Source organism: Ptychodera flava, chromosome 7 (genome assembly GCF_041260155.1).
Source record: "Ptychodera flava strain L36383 chromosome 7, AS_Pfla_20210202, whole genome shotgun sequence".
NCBI classification, from domain to species: Eukaryota; Metazoa; Hemichordata; class Enteropneusta; family Ptychoderidae; genus Ptychodera; species Ptychodera flava.
Genome location: NC_091934.1, coordinates 22,940,965 through 22,961,103, shown reverse-complemented (window position 1 = coordinate 22,961,103; position 20,139 = coordinate 22,940,965). Strand labels below are relative to the sequence as shown.

General features: G+C 37.5%; 2 protein-coding genes across 2 annotated transcripts; one reads left to right on the top strand and one right to left on the bottom strand.

The window, feature by feature from the left end:
- The first annotated feature begins 2,396 nt into the window (after window positions 1–2,396).
- On the top strand, window positions 2,397–7,874 carry LOC139137050 (sulfotransferase 1B1-like). The gene is made up of 7 exons (XM_070705002.1): window positions 2,397–2,569; window positions 3,052–3,175; window positions 4,240–4,450; window positions 5,583–5,709; window positions 6,331–6,425; window positions 6,927–7,077; window positions 7,674–7,874. Exons 1-7 carry the CDS (start codon window positions 2,413–2,415, stop codon window positions 7,778–7,780), a joined length of 972 nt encoding a protein of 323 aa, XP_070561103.1. The 5' UTR covers window positions 2,397–2,412; the 3' UTR covers window positions 7,781–7,874.
- An 8,228-nt stretch (window positions 7,875–16,102) lies between these two features.
- Window positions 16,103–19,075, bottom strand: LOC139137049 (uncharacterized). Its single transcript, XM_070705001.1, has 4 exons — window positions 18,881–19,075; window positions 18,080–18,170; window positions 17,022–17,068; window positions 16,103–16,812 (listed from the first exon to the last, which is right to left on the bottom strand). The coding sequence occupies exons 2-4, from the start codon at window positions 18,082–18,084 to the stop codon at window positions 16,559–16,561; spliced, it is 306 nt and encodes a 101-aa protein (XP_070561102.1). The 5' UTR covers window positions 18,085–18,170; window positions 18,881–19,075; the 3' UTR covers window positions 16,103–16,558.
- Between the last annotated feature and the right edge of the window lie 1,064 nt (window positions 19,076–20,139).

Below are 20,139 nucleotides of genomic sequence, written 5' to 3'. Positions count from 1 at the left end.
CGCAGAACGGATGGAAGGAACTGACCTTGACTTTGAGTGGTGAAAGTCACGCAGTTACTGAGAAATGATGACTCAGAGTATAGTGATAGGACTTCCTAGCTTTGAGGTTTTTCTGATTTGAATGCTCAACTTGATATACGGCAGAAAGCGATGTAAAGGCAGAAATTTATGAAGAAGGCTTTTTTAATGTAAATCTATCAATTCTCGTCGATTAAGGTACAATGCGCCCCTGGGACAGATATTCGGACCCTCAAATAGCTTCTTCAGTACTTTTTGGTCTACCCCTTGTGGGGGTTCACTACGAAGCTCGTTGATTAACGATGGTTTTCAGCGGTTTATCTTTGTGAAAATAAAAACATTTGATTTCACGCCATAAATTTACAACAGGGATGATGGCGGCCATTTTGAATTTCATTCGTCGGAAAATATTGTGTAATTTATTTCACTAGTTCTAAATTTTGCACTGTGACCCCTAACTTGTGTTCATGATTTCGAAAGGAAAGATTTAAAGTTTCCTTAAGTTTAAGCAGAAGTCTAATTATTTCAATTTCGAGGCGCATACTACCTCTACTGACAGGAGTATTTTAAAGGAAATATCAAAGCTTCGATTTGTATGTGCTGGTATAGAGGTAGCGATTTAAAACTTTAATTAACCTGATTTTCTCTTGTTCGAATTCAACTAGTTGCACACTATATACTTCAAGATGTATCGAACTTTTAAGGACGAACTCAATTACTTTCTGGCGTCCATATCGACGAATCTTTAGTCGTTTTGTGTATTTTTGTTGCTGATAATATTTTGCTGTTATTATGAGCAAAATTTGCTGGCTAAGCAATCCAACAAAGGAAAGTAATCAAAAATTATTTTTCAGATGAATCCTGACCTATTTTTGCTGTTGTGTGTGAAAGAATAAAATACCCTTCACCAGTCTGGCTGACGTCAAGTCTTCTCGTCAATATCCACAACCTTGGTGTTTACGCATATCAGATGTACGGGCCCCTGCTTTAATCGCTATCATTGGTGATTGCACAATGAGAACATGTTTACAATGAATTCAGGTGAACAGGCCGACTCTTGTTTCGTCGGAGTCATGTATTTTTCGCGACAACAGTGGCAATAAATGTAGTAATTGTTTTCTCTTGAAACACAAATAATGACCACGTCATTAGGAGTTGCAGGTATTATCCCTTAAAACCGGAAATTTCAATACATATATTGAAGAGATTTTAATATTTGGTTATTGAGAGAATGCAAGTCTTGTCGCAAAGAGCTTTGAAGAAGGAGGACCCGACAAGTTAACCCATAGCCGATAAAAGGCTCGTGTCGACCATTTCTCATTTTCCCCGTTAAAATGTTATAGTCTCTCGTTGTAAATTCGATACCCCTTGAGTAAATAAAAGTATAAATCGAATAATTAGCACAAAAGCTCGATGTTAACGCTGACTAGAGTAAAATTCGCTCCCACGGAAGTAGCGAAGTTCAGTTTTTTTATTCCACATCGATCACGTGTCGTTGACCCTGACGAATTCATACTTGCGATAAACGCCCTCTTGTGGTTACAAATGGCATAGATTCTGCATCTTCTCTGGACTTAAATCAAATAAAAAAAGAATGAAGACTTGTGTTATTGCTAAAGAATGTACAACTTGAAATGCGTTCATTTGCAATAATAACAGAAAGAAGAAATGTCGTGTTTGATAAATGCATTCTCATACCGAATAATCACCGACTGTTTCAATGAACTTTCGTCGATAGCTTGCCATCTTGCTGAAGAGTTTTGCTTTGCCGTACACCCATTTTCTTTACATTTGACTAAAATCGACTGTTGCAAAGGCTGCGTTTAATTCATTGTTTTCATCTGATTTCTTCTAAATTTCTGTATTAGTAAAACATACCAGTCAAGTGGAATTGCTATCCATTTGTCAAAAGCTGAACTCTTGGTCGCCCAGTGCGTCCGACTTCATGGTTTCACATTCCGCGAGTGATACCAATACTTATTTCTGGTATTGTGTGCAGGTGCAAAATACTGCAATGACGACCGCCGAAATAAAGGCCATTGAAATAAAATTCTTTGTTTGTCGTCGTTGGGTTCTTGAAAAACCTACAAGCCAGTCAGGGAAAAAAACATACTCAGACAAAAAACACAGTTGTATTGATATCAGCTCATTTTTTATTTTGTTTCTTTTGAAAAAATAATACTTTTATTTGCAATAGTGTTAACATTGGGTTTTTTTTGTTTTCTCTGAAAACCTACCAGCACGCGGACGACAAACAAAGAATTTTATCTAAAGTGCCTAAAATGTCTAACTGGCAGTACAGCGCACAACAATGTAACAGATCATTATCAATTTAATAGAGTGACCCTTGATTTGAAATGGCCTTCAAAACAACGGGGGTTGTGACTTCACAACATGGCGGATCAGGAGGCTGAGCATGTTAAGTTTCCCAGACAGTACGAGCATGGCGGGGTGACGTTTTTGGAGTTCGTAAATCCTGACATCGTAAGAGATCCAGGAATCGTCAACTGCCGCGAGGATGACGTATTCGTGGCCTCTTACCAGAAGTCAGGTGAGAAGGGTCCTGTCAAACACTAGCTTAAAGCGATGACCTGCTGTGGTTGCCGACCGCCGGATATCTTTAAACAAAAACTAGAGTAAAGTCCAGAGGATACCGAAAGTGTGCTACCCGTGCTTCTCCAATTACGGTTAGGTAGCTTCGGGGTAGTTCTTCAGGGCTGAAATTTAGGTAGAAGATGTGTTCATGCCCTGAGACATCCCCTTTGTACTGTTGTAACTTACGAAGGAACTGACCAGATTGTTGATAATATCGAGAACGTGAACTTTTATGCTTTTGAATTTCGAATGCCATTATATGAGTTGCACATTGTCTTCAAATACATCCTTCGTTTTAGCTAAAAGTCACTATAAATATTTATGATTTGACCGGGCGCTCCAGAGGAGAAACGGCCTGGTCCCACGCCCAAGGGAATTTTGCACTCTGATCTAAAGTATCGACCTTTGACCTCTTACCCTCTTACATTTGCTCGGCAGGTACAACAGTCACTATTGAGATGGTGACACTCCTCTTGAACGGCGCCGACGTGGAGGCTAATCGTTCTGCACCACAGAATGTACGAGTTCCTATGGTTGAGTTCTACTTCAAAATGGTCATTCGGTATGTCAAATAATTAATTTTGCCGCACTAGAAAGAGTCCAATTTTTATTTGTCGATAAGATATTTGCTATTTGTCTTTCACACTGGGTCATCGCTCGTTCGTTATTGGGCGAAGAAGAGAAAATTGATGATGTATTTGAAGGACGAGAGCTACATTTTGGTCAAAGGTCTTGGGTCTTCTCGGGTTGTACAAATTATTAAGTAATTGCTTTACAGCTCACTGTGAAAGGCTGGCCGCGCAAGTAAAGGCACAGTGCACACTTTAAAAGACATTCACAGTGCATACTTTTAACTAATCTCTGTTATAATCAAGAATGAAAATCATGAGTCACGGTCCCGCACAAATTTTGGTTTTACCTAAAATTTACCGAAGTTAAAAATTTGACATAATTGACATCCATATATTAATGCCATCATGATGGGGACAACTAAATTTTCGTTTTTCACACAAAAACAAGACGGTGACAATTTTACGGGCAGCATAGGAGAAAACTACCGTAGGCTAAATCTGTCCCCGGGGCGCATTCAAGCTGAATGTAGACTTGAACGTGCAAATGAGAACAGCCTCTCATCAACGCTAGGTCCCTAGGAGCCGAAAGACGTATACGTACCCTCGGTCCTCGTCAAAATGTGTACAATTTAGCGAGTTATCTCGAGCAGCGGTATCATCAAACTTAATGCTAATGAGATTATGTATAATCTAGCAGGACATTGGTTTGACATTCCTAAGGAAAAAAGACAAATGCCATGACTAAATCCTTCAATTTGCATCATTCTTCGAGGTTTCAGCGTTTCCATCAAGCAAAATTCCGGAAGCGCTTAAAGTCTCTCACAACCGAATTACTGATCGACATTTCACATGAAAAACAATCCTTTATGACAAAGTTTTTGGGTTAATTTTATTTTCGCAAAGTTTTATGATAACAATTCGACCGTATTTCTTCGATGAACGTCATAATGTCATTGAAACAGTGAAAGAATAAGTAACCATGGCTTCTAAAATTTCATCGACTCAAACTTTCTATACAAAATAAGTGAATCTCTTTTTGTCTCGACACATACAGGTTTCGCTGGTTCTTTTTGTTCTTTATGAAGATCTACTCATTGCTGCCCGAGAGTCTTCACCGCTATCTGAAGATACCGCTGTTGACGCCGGAAGAGCTGGATTCTACGGACGGTCTGAAATTCGTAGAGAAGCTCCCAAAGCCAAGGGTCATCAAGTGCCATCTTCCGTATCGGTTTTTTCCGACTCAGGCGATTCGAAAGAAATGCAAGGTATGATAGGAAAGAGTTTTTTTGATCTGCATTGAAATGTGAAAAGACGTTTCAGTGATTAGAAGAGGTCACGGGAGAAATGTGATTCTGCACCGCGTACTGTAAAAATACAGCATGAGCTCACCGTTTTGACGGCTGGATAGTTTGATGATTTATGTTAAATTTGTAAAAATTAATGTATGAAATTAAACCAAATAATCGGTGACTTTGGGCCTGTCTCTGAGACTGACACCTGCCAACCTCCTCTCTCCAAAACGGACAAACAAGTAAAAGCTTTCAAGTACAGTAGGTACCATATAGACTACAATTAATATGGATTGCATGTTAGCCTGCTGCGAATGATATTTTCATAGCGGTGGCAGCCTTGGCAAAGGTGTAAATCACCAATATATATAAATACATATATATATATATATATATATATATATATATATATATATATATATATATATATATATATATATATATATATATAATTTTTACTGTTTCAAGGAGACTTTAAGCAATTACAAGTGTGTTTTAAAAGGAAGTAAGATAACTTTTTCCCTTTCGAGAATCGAATTTTCCCATACAGTCAACACAGGGAGGTGGCCATTTTGATTTTCAAATCTCGGAAAATGCCCTTTCGAGAATCGAATTTTCCCATTTAGTCAACGCAGGGAGGTGGCCATTTTGATTTTCAAATCTCGGTAAATGTCAGGTAATTTATTTCTCTAATTCAATACTTTGCGTGGTTACCCCTGATTTTTATCTTTGATTTGGTTAAAGCACGCCATTGGTTGAAAGTTTCAATGAGGAAAGTTTGAGCAAAAGTATAAGTCTTTAAATTTCGAGGCGCATACTACCTTAAGGCTATTATTACACTGTATTTTATAACTGTTACGAACTGTTATGAATCTTTTAGGTTGTGCATTAGCCGTTCTCTGCTGAGCTCTATGTTGAGGATTTTGTTTGATATGCCAATAAAGGAAAGGGGGATGTAACGCCCAGGTCGTAAAGTGATGTTGGCAATGACCTGAAACGAGTCTTATTTTTGCTTTAGCCCTTTCCTGAGTATGCGAAGGCGACCTTGAAAGAATCATTGACCTTATAAAATGTTAAATGTCACCGTTATTTACATAATTATTTTCAGATTATCTATGTCGCAAGAAACCCGAAAGACGTCGTCGTGTCCATGCGTTATCATCTGAAAAACCTTCCGCCGTACTTCTACTGGGGACCTTGGGATACGTTCTATCGGACGTTTATTGATGGGAAATGTATGCTCTCCCTTTTTCTTCTCGTCTGTGTTTCATTTCTCACTGTAAAACATGAAATGTAAAGGCTTAGTAAGTGTAACATGCGGCAACGCAATTTGTATTCTCATTCGTTGGAAAATTATCTGACAGTGGTCACAAAGTCGTATTTTTGGTGGATGGTTTATGAAACGAAAAAGGACTTTCAATTTGCTTGAAAACAAGAGCACCGTTGCAGCTTTAATAGCATATGCTTATATGTGTGTATACATATTTTTCCGCATTCTTCTGTAAAAATACCTAGTTTTAGCCCTTCTGAGACATGGCTTTGTATTTGTGAACAATGCTAGTCTGTTTGAAAAGTACATTGCATACATACTGTCTTCACAAACTATTATACATTTCGACCTTATTTTTGGAGTAAACCATGAAAGTTTATTTTAGAAAGACAAGAACGTTAACATGATCACTAGTAAATAGAGCTCTGGGACACATTTTTATCATATTCGTACAGTGATTTGAAATTGTTATTACTTACTGTATAAGTAAGTAAAATACTTAAATACTTTAAATCGTGAACTTTGTCGAATCTCTAATTCCCATGGAGAAATTTTCTAACTAAGATGGCGCCATGTTTGATTTCAGTGTGTCATGGAGACTGGTTTGATCACGTGATAGAGTGGTGGAATCATCGGGAGGATGGCAACATTCTTTTTCTCAAGTACGAAGACTTAATAAAGGTGATCTAATTTATTTAACTTTTTGAGAAGGATTTTTCCAGGATTTCTAGCGATGAAGACATAACGAAACCTTAGAGGTATACAGTCACCTGCAATCTAAATATGCCCATATATGGTCAAAGGGGCGTTTCTTCGTATTAAAATGGTAACTGTGGCGAAATTGGAACACGTGACAGTATACCTTTAAGATTCGCACATGTAAAGATGTACTTTTTGATGATAGAATGGAGTGAATGATCGATTGTTTTAAACATACTATCAATAAATCGGTCAGTTGCAAGCTGTATGGCTAAATGAATGCCGGGTGTAAATATTGGATATAAAATATCCTCCAATTAATCATGCTGTATATTTACTCTGTTTATGATCTGAAGACCTTAAGGTCGAAGCCAATTGTGATTAACTGTTAGTTGGCCTCACCCCGGAACCGTCCCACTCACAGCCTCGAACCCGTACAAGTATTATTGTACACTACTTTCTCTCACAATAACATTTTTGCAGAGACCTCGTGAAACTGTCAGAGAAACAGCAAGGTTTCTTGATGTTGACGTGACCCCAGATATGGAGGACAGAATCTTGAGTCACTGCTCTTTCAAGAATATGAAGGAAAATCCATCGGTGAACTTTGGAGGCAGTGGCTTTATAAGGAAAGGTTAGTGAGTATTAGCATATGGTAAAAACAATTTGAAAGTCCGAATATCTGTCCCCGAGGCGCATTCTACCTTAATAAATACATCCACTTTAGATCTGATATGGTTTCGCGCAACGTAACAGATGGTCTACCATGTTAATAACTTGCTATAAGAGATCCTTTTCATCTCACATCACAGGACAGTTTACACCAAATTAAGTAAAAGTTCTCCGCAAGTGTGGCTGTGATATAAGTTGATATTGCGGACTAAGATGAAAATCTTGTGAAGTTATCGATTTGACTGTATTACTATTCAAACTAGTCACGCTAATTTCGTTTAGTGATTTTTGGTCTTTTGTGTTAAATTTTATAGGCGCATTTCGGAAAATGTTATATTTTGTAAGCAACAGAGCCTTAAAGATTTTATTGAGCCTTTAAACTCTTGAAAAACTCCAAAGCGTGTATTAAACAGTGAACATAAATTTCTTTAGGGAGACTTCAGATGAAGTGTGAAGATTTTGTCCCACACTAACTCAGTTAAAACAGTTCCATGGCGTTTGCAATGAGACATTGCCTGATTTGCTTGCTTCCTTTAAACTTTACATTTCTTTTCGCAGGTATAATTGGTGACTGGACTAACTACTTCACAGTGGCACAGGACAGGGAGTTTGACAAAATCTACAGCGAAAGAATGCGCGGGACCGGACTCGACTTCGAGTGGTGAAAACACAACCGTCTCTTTGGGATGATAAATCACCATGCATTTGTGTTCTGTAAAAATGGACATTTCATGCAACTAATGAGAACACTTGAATCCAATTGTTGTTTGTCTTTGATGTGTGCGAGATTTAGAAATCGCCGTTGATGTCGCTTTGGGCGACTCTTCAGCTAACTTATAAGATGTTACTGGTCCGATAGGAAATGCTCCGTCACGCATGTGCTTTACAAATTGACGATTTCATCGTGTATGATGTGTAATGTGTATACATGCGATCATCGCTTGATATACTGCAATGTAATCCAGCATCCCAGTGAACACAATTTGGATCTATTTGGGTCATTCGCGATCTTGAGATTTTCTGACATTTGCGTGCATTATTCCTCAGTGTTCATGTAACTGACCATCTATGTAGAAATCTTTCACAAATAAAAGTGAATTTATCTTTATTATAAAGAAGTGTAAAATTATTGATAAGGTTAGAGAGTTTAGAAAATACTGTAAATTGACGACCTTCACATTGGCTACATAAAATTAATTCATAAATTTAGCGCAGCGCATGGTATATTTTTACGACTTAATTCGGAAAAACATCATCGATTCATGTCACTTAAATATTTAAGTTATAAAGCACACCCAGCGATGGTATACCACGTGATTTTGACCAGTTCATGACATCTATGCACAAGCGATAGCGAGTGCATATATGAAGTGAACTGGTCAAAATCGAGTGGTATACCGTCGCTGGGTGTGATTTATTGCTATTATATCATAACAGTGTATTGAAATTCTGATGTGGAATGTGAAAAAGGATTATCGCTCTTGCCGAGAGTCCACACGTGCACCAACCGTGGTATATCGCGAATATATCACGGTTCTTTTTATGTCTAGACCAATCAGGTCGCTGCGTTTGCGCCATCATTATGCTGGTATGATATAATTAACAATTTATCACATACATTTTTATAAGTTGAGGTGACATGGTACACAATTAGTGATAACACAGGTCATTTTTCTTTCTAATTCCATAATTGAATAAAAAAGTAAATACTGATGCGTAAAAAGAACTAAGATACGCTTATGGTAAAAATGAACAGTACATATCTGTATCATAATTTGTATGATATTCCACAGAAAATTATGCAATATTAATTTTTAAATAATATGAGATAAATTATATAGTTTTCACAAGCGAACTTGGAATTTTTGACATGGGAGGCGTGTCAAACATCAGATTCCGTTCTGTGGGTAATGTTCCAATGACTCAATCTTTCACCGCCATATGGTTTATCCCAAACATATTATTATCAATGGTAAGAGTGGATCTGCTTACAGGGAGTCAAAATGGGCAGTTTAGTATTCACAGAATTATTTGGTAACGACGCTGTATGCTTTATCATACTTTCTAAAGCTTAACAAGACATTCCGTATGCAACAAAAGTAAAGAAAACACTCATCGATCGTTAAGCGTGATGGCGATTTCCAATATACTGTAATTGCACCTTGAATCTGTTTATTTTATTTATTCATTAATTTGATGACATCGAAAGTGACATATGACAGCAAAAGTCCTGTTAGTATTTCTTTAATCGTGGAAAGAGTAAAATATAATCCAGCCATACGTAAATATGTATGTGTATGGTGGGGAAGGCTACCAAATGTAAGAAGTATTGCTGTTTTCTGTGTAATTCGGAGGTATGTCTGGGTAGCATGTGAGTTGACAAGAATATGATGAGAAAAGTTCATGTTCAAGATTTACTAAATTATATACATTGCACGGAAATGCATTTATGCTGGCCCTGTTGTTGCCGTTGATTTTGTAGTATCAATTACTTCTGTGAATGACTTAAAGTATCGTCATTCTCTTTCGACGTAGAGTTCTTAAACGCTACCCTATACATACATTCCATAAGAATGAAAGCACATTTTGGATGCTGATCGAGAAAAAAGAAGAGAAAAATGTTAGCATTTTAGAGAGGGCTGTTTGATGAGAGAAAATGCCGAGAGAGTTTGACCGGTTGACCTCGCTGTTAATTTTATGCAGGAAATTACAATAACAATGCTTGGTCGAATGACGCAAGGCCTTGAGGGTGGGATCACCAGTGGTATATGGGGAGGAGTACCTTCCCGATGGTGATAAGTGGTGCAGATTACCGTCGCCTAGGTGACTGGCGTATAAGCGTGCCAAAAGACACCTATGGTTGATTTCCTGTTGACCAGTCGGATGGCAGAGTTGCAAATACCTGGACTGAACCATTTGGTTTTTTGTGGGTGTCGGTGTACTTTGACAATATAAGTAAAATGCACATATATTGAGTTTATTGTCTTGTTTATGAGCGGCCAGTATTTCCAACAGCATAAATTATGTGCATTTGCCCTTGAAGGAATAAATAATTTTCGAATAAAACATCGCGAATGTAACTACATTCCTTAAGCTCGACGTACACTTAAAGGCGGAGCCTATAAATACCCCCTATCTCCCTGAGCATTCATAATCCAACATGAGTGGCACATGGTAGCAGCGTCAACGAATGCTCCCGAAAATCTGGATCCTTCAAGAACCATGGTGTAAATTAAAGCACTGTCCCAACATTACGTTTTGTGAATACTTGTGGAATCACCTTGTTGGAAAATTCTCTCACTTTTTCTATTTTAAGTTGCTTTTTGATGCTAAAACTGCTTCGATGCTGTGTTGAAGCGTACAAAGAACAATTGATGAAAGCGTTCAAACAGCTGCCAATCACGAGGGGACGCGCAAAGGTGCAAACGATCAAACATTTGTTGTGTACATCGGATCGATTACGATGTCAACAATGAATAAACGATTCTTACTATCTACTGAGCAAAATACTCGACCAACGGTTACATGGACAAAACCGGCGACATGCGGACCCATTTTGGACCGAGCACGAAAAACTACTTTTCTAACTACTTTCAGCCGAAATCAACTCGATTCCGATCTGTGCCTACACAAATAACTAAACCGCTAACAGAAGGCGAAAAATTGCTCTCGTGACGTCCAAAACCGTTGTTTGCTGGCGATGCACGGTCAAAGGCCAATGCAGTGGCCGGCCATTGGATACGTTCATGCAACGATTATACAGGTGCCCATAAGCTACATTATTTCCTGTCGGGTCGGGGCGATGAAACTAAATCGCGATCCATTCATCTCTGTTGGAGTTGTCCAAAAAGAGACACTTGCCATAGACTATAGCATCAAATGTTGACCGTTCAGACTGTAACACGATGAAAGGTCTGAAGATCGCCGTGATGTCGTTCTTCTCTGTACGTTTTTCTGAGCTTTGTTTTTTACTAACTTGCTCTAATACTATCTGATTTTCTGTTCTTCCTCGATTGTCTGTAACTGACTTTTCTATCCCGATATCGATATTGCGTTCGCAATCACGTGTCTTGAAACTAACGTCATTACCTGAAAAAGTTTTCGGACAAACTCAAGAAATTTGACAATTCCTAACGAATAGTCGGCAAAATTTACAGAAATTAGCAACAATAATTACATGTATGGTAATTTTACCGTCTTTAGCCTAAGCGGTTCGCTTGGGAGAAGCAGTGTATAACGATCTGAGTTCCCATTTTACCCTACAGTGTGAGTGTAGTATTCGAACAACTCAGATCATAATCTTACGCTGTTCCGAGTAGCCTGGGCATTTTTTATAATATACAATAAATTTAGCCTATCAAAATTACTCGTTTTTACATTGCTTGGATATCGATATTTTTTCTATATTTTTTGACTTTTGATTTGAAGTCTTTTGATTCTCCATCGGCGGCAGCACATGTACGGTTACAACCGTCATGTGATCACCGGAGTGTGCTTGTAAAATTGTCGGGAAGTTGTTCGGAAGAAAAAGCATGTTGTAGTTAGCGGCTGCAGCTCGGGATTTTTCAAGATAACAACCCATTATAAATTTCTTACATCTTTGAAAGGGGGATTACGGTAATCTTTCCTATGATAAAAATTTGTGAACGTCTTTGCAATGTGTTTCCACGATGAGTGTAAACTGATTCTCTGTTAGTAAAAATCGTCAGAAATGGTCCAGTGGCCGTGATAAAATAGACTCGGGAGCAAAAAATCATTGCGACGAAGATAGTAAGAAATTCACATTGCGATATTTGCTGTCGTATTTCTCAACAGGAATAACGCATTTTTACGCATTGTGTATAAGAAGAGCAAGGTGTTCGGCAGTCAATTGCTTCTATCATAATAATCTTGATAACAGCTATTAGGCGAGAAGACAGCGGGCTCTTATAATCGTGCAAAATTATTGATATTATGTCTTTGTGTTGAAATTTTCGATCGAAGGCAGCAGCTCAACTTCAACAGCCGTGGTATATTGGGAATCGTGTTTATCACAGTGGACGCAGAACTACCATGCTATCAACATTACGTTCTATACCAATGTACGCCCCTGAAAGTTATAGAGTCAGCTGTGGCATCGGCAGTTTCACATTGGTCGTAATCTTTTCTTATTCTGCCCCGTCTTTTGTACCGTCTAGACATTTCAAAGCTAGAATTTTTTACACAGTGACCTTGCACACAAATGATCATTCCACTGTTTCTGTTGGGGTTTGTTGGTTTTATGATTTGCCCCGTGGCCCCGGTAAAATCTTTTCATACGATACACAGTTGAATTTTTTAAAGGTAAATTAAGTATATTCCCAGTTTGTTGGGTAAAGTTGTCTAGAGAGAAAGGTTGAGTTGACGCTGATAGAGAAGACGTCGGGCCGGCACAGTTGACTGAGGTCCGGTCGGTTTGGGGTCGTTCAGTCCAGAAACCTGCAAAGTTCTGTATCATGATCGTTCGGCATTTGGGTGTTTTAACTCAATTTTTTTTGGACAAAGTAATTCAGTAATAATGTACGCCAGATTCCTTGTGTTGTTTTGCCACCGTCATACGCTTATACGGACGGCTTGAGATTAAAAACGGTAAAAATATTCAGTGCTCGTAAATGCGTGCAAAGTTTATTTAGTGACTGTTTACGCAGTATAGTCATCAATACGACAAGGATTTGCCACCACGTAACGACTGTAATCCTGCATCAATAGTCCATACGAAAATTTTGTGCTGAATCGAAGGAGGTAAAAATTACGGTAGGAAACGTCGGTCCATTTTCCGTCAAAGTTGTTGATCTGCAAAATCTTCAATGTGCACAAACTACATAAGTGGCTGTTATAGGTCTACACGTCCCACGTGCTTTCCACTGTTCATTACGAGCTATGTTCAAAGTGCGGAGTTAAGACATTGTTGAAGTACCGGGTACATTGATTGTGTTCGAAACCTCTACCTGTTTGCTCCTCGTGTTTTTTTTTGTCCCTAACGTCGACTGGCTCTATGCTCTATGTTGCGTACACACATAGCTGTCGGGATTAAGATTTCCTGGATAAATAGATACACTCATAGTTTATTCCGCCTCTGACGCAAAGATACACACTGTTTTACATGTGCCACTCCTAGGCCCTGGGATCGATTTTCATACCTTTAAGTGCCCCAAAGAACCATGAAATCACCCGACTTTCGATTGAAGAGATGAGTTTTGCCAAACCGCGTATACAGAAAAAGTGGCAGATGACTTTATTTTTAGAATCATAGACAGTAGAGCGAGATGTAAAAAATGTGAAACAGGCTCCCCACCTAACTATCCTAAATGTTTTTGTGTCGAGTTTGTGTTTGATTCGTTTCGAAAATATGTTCCTACATTCTTATCCGATTGTTGTGTTAATGAAATGTTTTTCGCTTTGGATATTTGTAGAGAAGTTTGGATTAGTGTGTACGGTAATGTTTTGTTTGTGTGGGGAAAGCTTATGGCGAGACGCAGCCGGACCTATGTTGTTACAAAAGTTGATAGAGTCGCCCTTTGACGCTTGCGTTTCGAAACCGAGTGTGGTTTCTCATCAGTCGCAGTGTAGATTCTTTCCTTAGTTTGTGTTTGTGAAAATTTATTTTAATGCATTTTAGTGGTCTTGCTTTCCGATTAGCGAGGCAAGTATATTAATTTTGGTCACGTTGTGAGTCCGTTTGGTGGTTCGGTTTGTTTGTTCTATATTTCTTTACTTCGGTAAATTTGTTTTGACTGGTGTGTCTTTTAGATTTTTGCGGAGGTTTGTGAATTTTTAGGCAATAAGTACCACTGCGGGGTACGGATTTTATGTTTATTGGATCAAGATACTTACAAGTATCCTGGTTGATGTGCTTGTTCTCGTACATTTTAATTAATAGTTCATTTACTTTGTTTACTGTTTGTTCTGGCTTGTTGTGTATAATACTGAGTGTTACGTAATTGCCTTTCGCATTCGAGTACGTAATCGTTTGTGTTGACAATAACGAAAAATCGACCCTTGTCGAAGGGTTATTTTCCCAAAATTTGTCCAATGTTTGCAAGCTGGTTTATCGCGATTCTTTTGGCACGCGACATGTTTTGTTTCCTTGTTTGAAAGGGTATCTCTAGAAGTGCGAGTTTAGCAGCTTCAGATAGCTTTCAAGTTTTGTTTTTTTGTTGTTCGTGAGTCCAATTTGACTTTTCTTTGAATTGGTGTTGTTGCGATTGTTTGTGTCTCACGATGTAGCGTAGTCACATTATACGACTTTATTTGTTGAAATCCTGAGGTGGTTTTATTCTGTTTGGTTTTGTTGGTGTCCGAATGAATTTAAGGCTTTTGCCTAGTACTATTTTTCCGGAGTTTCATAGTTTGAGCGATGATAGGTTGTTGTTGAATTTCATGTTGTTGTCGGCTTTTGTTTGGAAATAGCTGATTTATTTCCACGGCCATGTTTCTGTTACGTTACTGTGATTGTTTATTTTGTATTTAGTTGTTTTTTATTGTTTTTATGTTTTTTTTTTTTTTTTTTGTTTTTTTTTTTGTTTCTTTCTTTTTTTTTTTTTTTTGTTACTGTGATTGTTTATTTTGTATTTAATGTTTGTGTTTCAGTTGTTTGTTATGTGTACGATTTTTGTTATTTCTTTTAAGTGTTTGTGTGTTCTATGTCATCTTATCGTATTTTTTGGTTGTTCCCTTTTTGGAGTATTTGGTGGCCCTGAAAAGGGCCGCTTGGTATGGGTTTTTGTTAGCGCTTGGCGCGTTTGTTTTGGCGATAAGCCTAGCTTTTTATGCTTCTTTTCGCCGATTCGATGTGCTTGGTGAGTAGGTGTTTGCCGCCTTCTTGTCACTGTGTGTGCTTACATGGACAGTCTGCATAGCCCTTGAATGTGGTCTCGATTTTGATCAAACTTACAATTTAGGAGTATATATCAAAACTGATAATGATTTATGTGATTACTGTAGCTATAGATAGGCTACATTCAGGACGGGCAGCGACGGGCAGTAATTAGTAGGCAAAACAGGTGGTTTTCACCGTGGGCAGAACTCGGTGCAATGATACTGAACATTAATAGTAAGCTGTCACCTTGAAGGTAATGCTGTAGGTGAAACAAGGACACACGATGGTACAAACAACACCACAAGTGAAACGTACACACAGAAATACACGCGTTCCTACGTTGTGCCCACCGGGCCACGCGATTAAAATATGACTGATACTGCTGGATAGTGTTAATTGGGTCGGTAAACAGTCAATTAATAGTTTAAGTGACTACCTGGGTGATTGGCAGGTCGCGTCCAACGACGTCATATGCAAAGCAGGCCAAAAGACAAAAGCCCCAAAGTTATTGACAGCTGGCCAGGGGTCACCATGAATACGTAATGAAGCTTCACTACGCAGAAACTGCGTAGTCAAGCCCTTCTTAACCGGTCAAACTCTCTCGGCATTTTCCGGCCTGGCTGTTTTTGGTAGACAAGTAACTGAGCTTTTCATCTCGAAACCATTGATCGAAGTGTGTTTTTCAACAAATTTCTCAACTTTTTTCTCCAAGTCAGGCTTTTATGTAAGTTTCAGGAAAATGTCAATATACCAACATTATCATTTATAGTTTCCACATGCAAGTCAATGGAAACGGCTTACATTGCGCGACCAATGGGTAGTCGTCTGCCTCGAGTAACTCATCCTGAAACAGTGGGAAAGTCAGCCCTGGGTGAAATAGTGGTCTTCTAGTTAACAGAGTTTGTTGCCTTGCTTGCCATTATCATTTCATCGTTTCAATCAGTTTAATCTGTCGGCTCAAACGTGTAAACAAAATATACATGAAAATTTATCGTATTCTCGAGGTCGTGTGTCGTTGACACCGAACGTATATGTTCAAACCAAAAAAACAATTGATATATATATATATATATATATATATATATATATATATATATATATATATATATATATATATATATATATATAATATACATCATGCATTCACCTATGGGCTAAGAACCGATGTCAAGTGTCAATAATTAGACTTTACAAACGTTGAATTTGCTCGTGAACAGAATGGCATTACTTCATGACAACAATTTTTAGGACGCATAGCCATCTGTAAGAAGTTTAAAAGCGGCAGGTACGCCACAGAATAAAAGCAAAGCATTTACAAAGTGGCAACTGCATATAGTATACTTCAGTGAGCAGAGATATTCAACTGAGAATTACAGTGACGTGCAATGATCGATTTTGTATTGTGTTCTATCTTACTCTAGTTTAAGCCAGCAACTAAACCACCACTATCTGGCAATAGAACTGAAGGCAAATAAATCAGTCTTCTGAAAAGATTACGACGACACCATGACGTCATAATCAGATTGCCCAAGGGTCTTGCATAGATTAATTTTCGTGGCTCATTCCCTTATCCTGTGAATCGTACTTTGCAAAATTATCGCGCACATCAAACATCTATCTCACAGATCTCATATTCGGACATTTCTCGTCCATCGTTATACAACGGATTGACTTTTTCGCCCGTCTCCTCGACTTCATCATCCTGATTGAATGAACCACGCCCTGCATTGTTTTCCACACTGCCATCACGTGTTGAATTCCGCTTTGGCGTGTCCTGGTCTCGCCTTTGCTCTAGGCTTTCACTACACAAGACATCTTCGTAAGTGTTTTGGGCATGATCTTGGTCCTTCGATTGTGAATCTGGAAGACGAATCGAATGCGGAAATCAAACTTCTGTTCAAATGTACCATCATATAATATTTTTTTTCTGTTCAGACCGAACCCAGTACATGAATATTCAGCGAATGAATCATAACAACTTCTAAACAAGCATTACATTACAAAAAACATAACGTTGAAGACGTTACATTTTTATACTGACATCGATTTGCAAGAAAAGACAGTCTTACCTTTATAGCAGAATATGATCTCATCTCCCTTCCTTATTTTTCCAGTTCTACAAATTCAAATAGACGCACAGAGTGAAATTTAAAAGCTTCACTTGTGTTGTTAAAATTTTACAACTTAACCCTTTGAGCGCCAAAGTCAACTTTTGTCCCCTTATAAAATGTACCCAAGTCAAATATTTTCAGATTTTTGCCAACATTTTGGTGAAAACCTGTAGCCTATGAAATGTGATGTCCATTTGATCTAAAATAATAAAAAAATTACAGAAAAATTGGTAAAAATTGGTAAAATGTTGCACTAAATTTTGGTGGGAAAAATTACAGCACTCAAAGGGTTAAACGAATAAATAATCCTGGTGCAAAAACCCAGGATACCAATACCGCCCTCACATATGATTCTGATTCAAAATCGTGACACTCAGGCTCTAAATACAGCAGTCGACTACTGTATTTAAAACTATCTACTGTTGATTGACCAATCAGAGTGCTCAATTCAGGGTGTTTTATTTACTCATAAAGCCTTGGTCACCAATTCCAAAAACGAATGACAGCGCCGTAGTAAAGTACTGTCCAATCACAAGTGAACATGTCATATTCTGTAGACATCTGGTACATTTTAATATTCAATTTGGTAGCACAGCAGAAACCAGCTGAAAAGCAAAATCTGCTGTGCCCTAGGGCATTTATATAATTTGCACTAGGGCATTTATAGAATGTTTCATTACATTGGAAGGCTATTTCACAAATAAAAGTTTTAATTCATATCCTAAACATGTTACATTGACAAAGGGGACATTTGACGTAAACACTTTGAAAACGAAAATATATCAGTTAGGGGCGATAGTTTTTAAGTCGGATAAAACCCTCGTACTCGGGCTCTTCTGGTATATAAAGTCCAACCCTACGATAAAATGTCTCGGCCTGCGGCCTCGACATTTTATCGTTGGGTTGGACTTTATATACCAGAAGAGCCCTCGTACTCAGGCTTTATCCTATATTTAGAGCCTGGGTGTCGCGATTTAAATTCTAAACATTGAAAGGAATGTATTTTTGATTGTTACCTCATTCCATACACAATTGCAATGGCGACAGCAACCACAACCAAACATATTACGATACATGTAATTATCACAGCCCCAACAGTAGATTTTCCTGATTGGGAAAAAAGAGAAAAAGCGAACTGATCAAATAGAGCAACAAGCATATAATTCTTCATTGCGTACTGTAAAACCATAGACTATATATTTGTAACTTTCACATTTCCATGTTGAGGATGCTCCCTGGCCATGTATGCCATATCTAAAATTTGGATATCTCTTGTTAGTTTCTGACATCCATCGGCAAATGTCAACACTTGTCTGTCTAATCGAGCTTCAGCAACTTCCAACATAACAACAATGTTGATGCTGGTTTTGCAACAACAAGGAGCATTAACCTGTTACGAATATCGAAAGATGTGTAGAATATCCTTATAAACTTTCATATATATATATATATATATATATATATATATATATATATATATATATATATATATATATATATATATATATATATATAATATATATATATATATATATATATATATATATATATATATATATTACTATTATTGATTATTATCATCATTTATAACGCTCTGCTTTAGTATCGAGCACTGTAACTTCCCACGAGGAAATCTGTGTACTTCGAGATATATATATATATATATATATATATATAATATATATATATATATATATATATATATATATATATATATATATATATATATATATATACATATATATATATATATATATGAAATCTTGGTGTACTTTGTAAACATAACGTGATAAGTGACAATGGTTCCAAGTTCTTACCATCAGTAAGGGCAGTTGTCTCGTCACTCCAGTCTCCATGGCAACAAAGGTTTTCTGCAAAAACCTGTTAACGCAAAGAGCATGATTAGAAGATGGTTACTGGGGTGGTAATAGCGTGTCCATAGCAGTCGGTCGATCGTGGAGACAAACCTAATGTTTCGACAAATCTATTTAAGAATATTATTCGTCTCCATTTTACTGCACAATTCATCAACATTTCACTTTAGCTTCAAGTGCTCTCGAAAGATAAGCGTTAATGCCAAAAATTAACATTTTGTTAATTTATGATTTACTAAAAGCGGATTGCTTTTCGAAGAGAAAATGCTCTCTTTAGAAATGTTGACAGACATTTTTTGCCAAAATCGCGGGAAACAAATTCTGACAAAACTTGTTATGTACGTAGAGCCTATCTTCTAAATTACTTGCAGGGCTTCACATAAACTGATTACGTACTCATTAACAGTGTACCTAAATTTTTGGGGCTCGAAATTAAAATTTTGTTAAGTGCTAGTCCACATGAACACCACTTTTCGCACACACCTGGTTGTGTGTTTTTACCCTAATCATATGGGTACATTTAAAATCTGACAAAGAAATATCTTACTCCAACATCATAGCAGTTCATGGTCTCAGAACAACCAAACATTGCCATGGGACAACTCATTTCTGTAAATGGTTGTCCCATGGAACTACCAGTTATTCAAATGTGTCATGAAATGAAACCACTGTGTACAGCTGGCTTGCAGACTTTTCAAAAACGGTCAATGATCATCTCTGAACACCGCTAAATTTGAACCATAATAATATAATGATCATCTGCTGTCATTTACTCATGGTAAATCTTCTTTTTCTATTCAGGAACCTAAAAAAGAGGGGGATATGGAGTGAAGCGTACCGTTTTTCTCTCGTGATTGTTTATTTTACAAAGTCTGACTAGCCTAGGAAAAGGAAAATGTAGTATTTTGTAGATAGTTTTCTATAATAACATTTCAGTCACTGTGTTGGCCGGATGATATGAATTGTACTCACAGTTTTCTTTGTCATTTCTGCTGAAAAGTAGTATTCGCTTTCAAATTGAAAGACTTTAATGCTTTGCTGAAATTTCCAATAAGGAAACTTTAAACAATTCCCTTGCTTAATCAAGAATAATATTTACCGGCACTTGAATTTCAAAATGGCCGCGATCGCTGTGTTAATAGGGAAAAATATATTTTCGATTGAAAAACAAGTAAGCTGGTAACAAATTGATGTACTCTGTA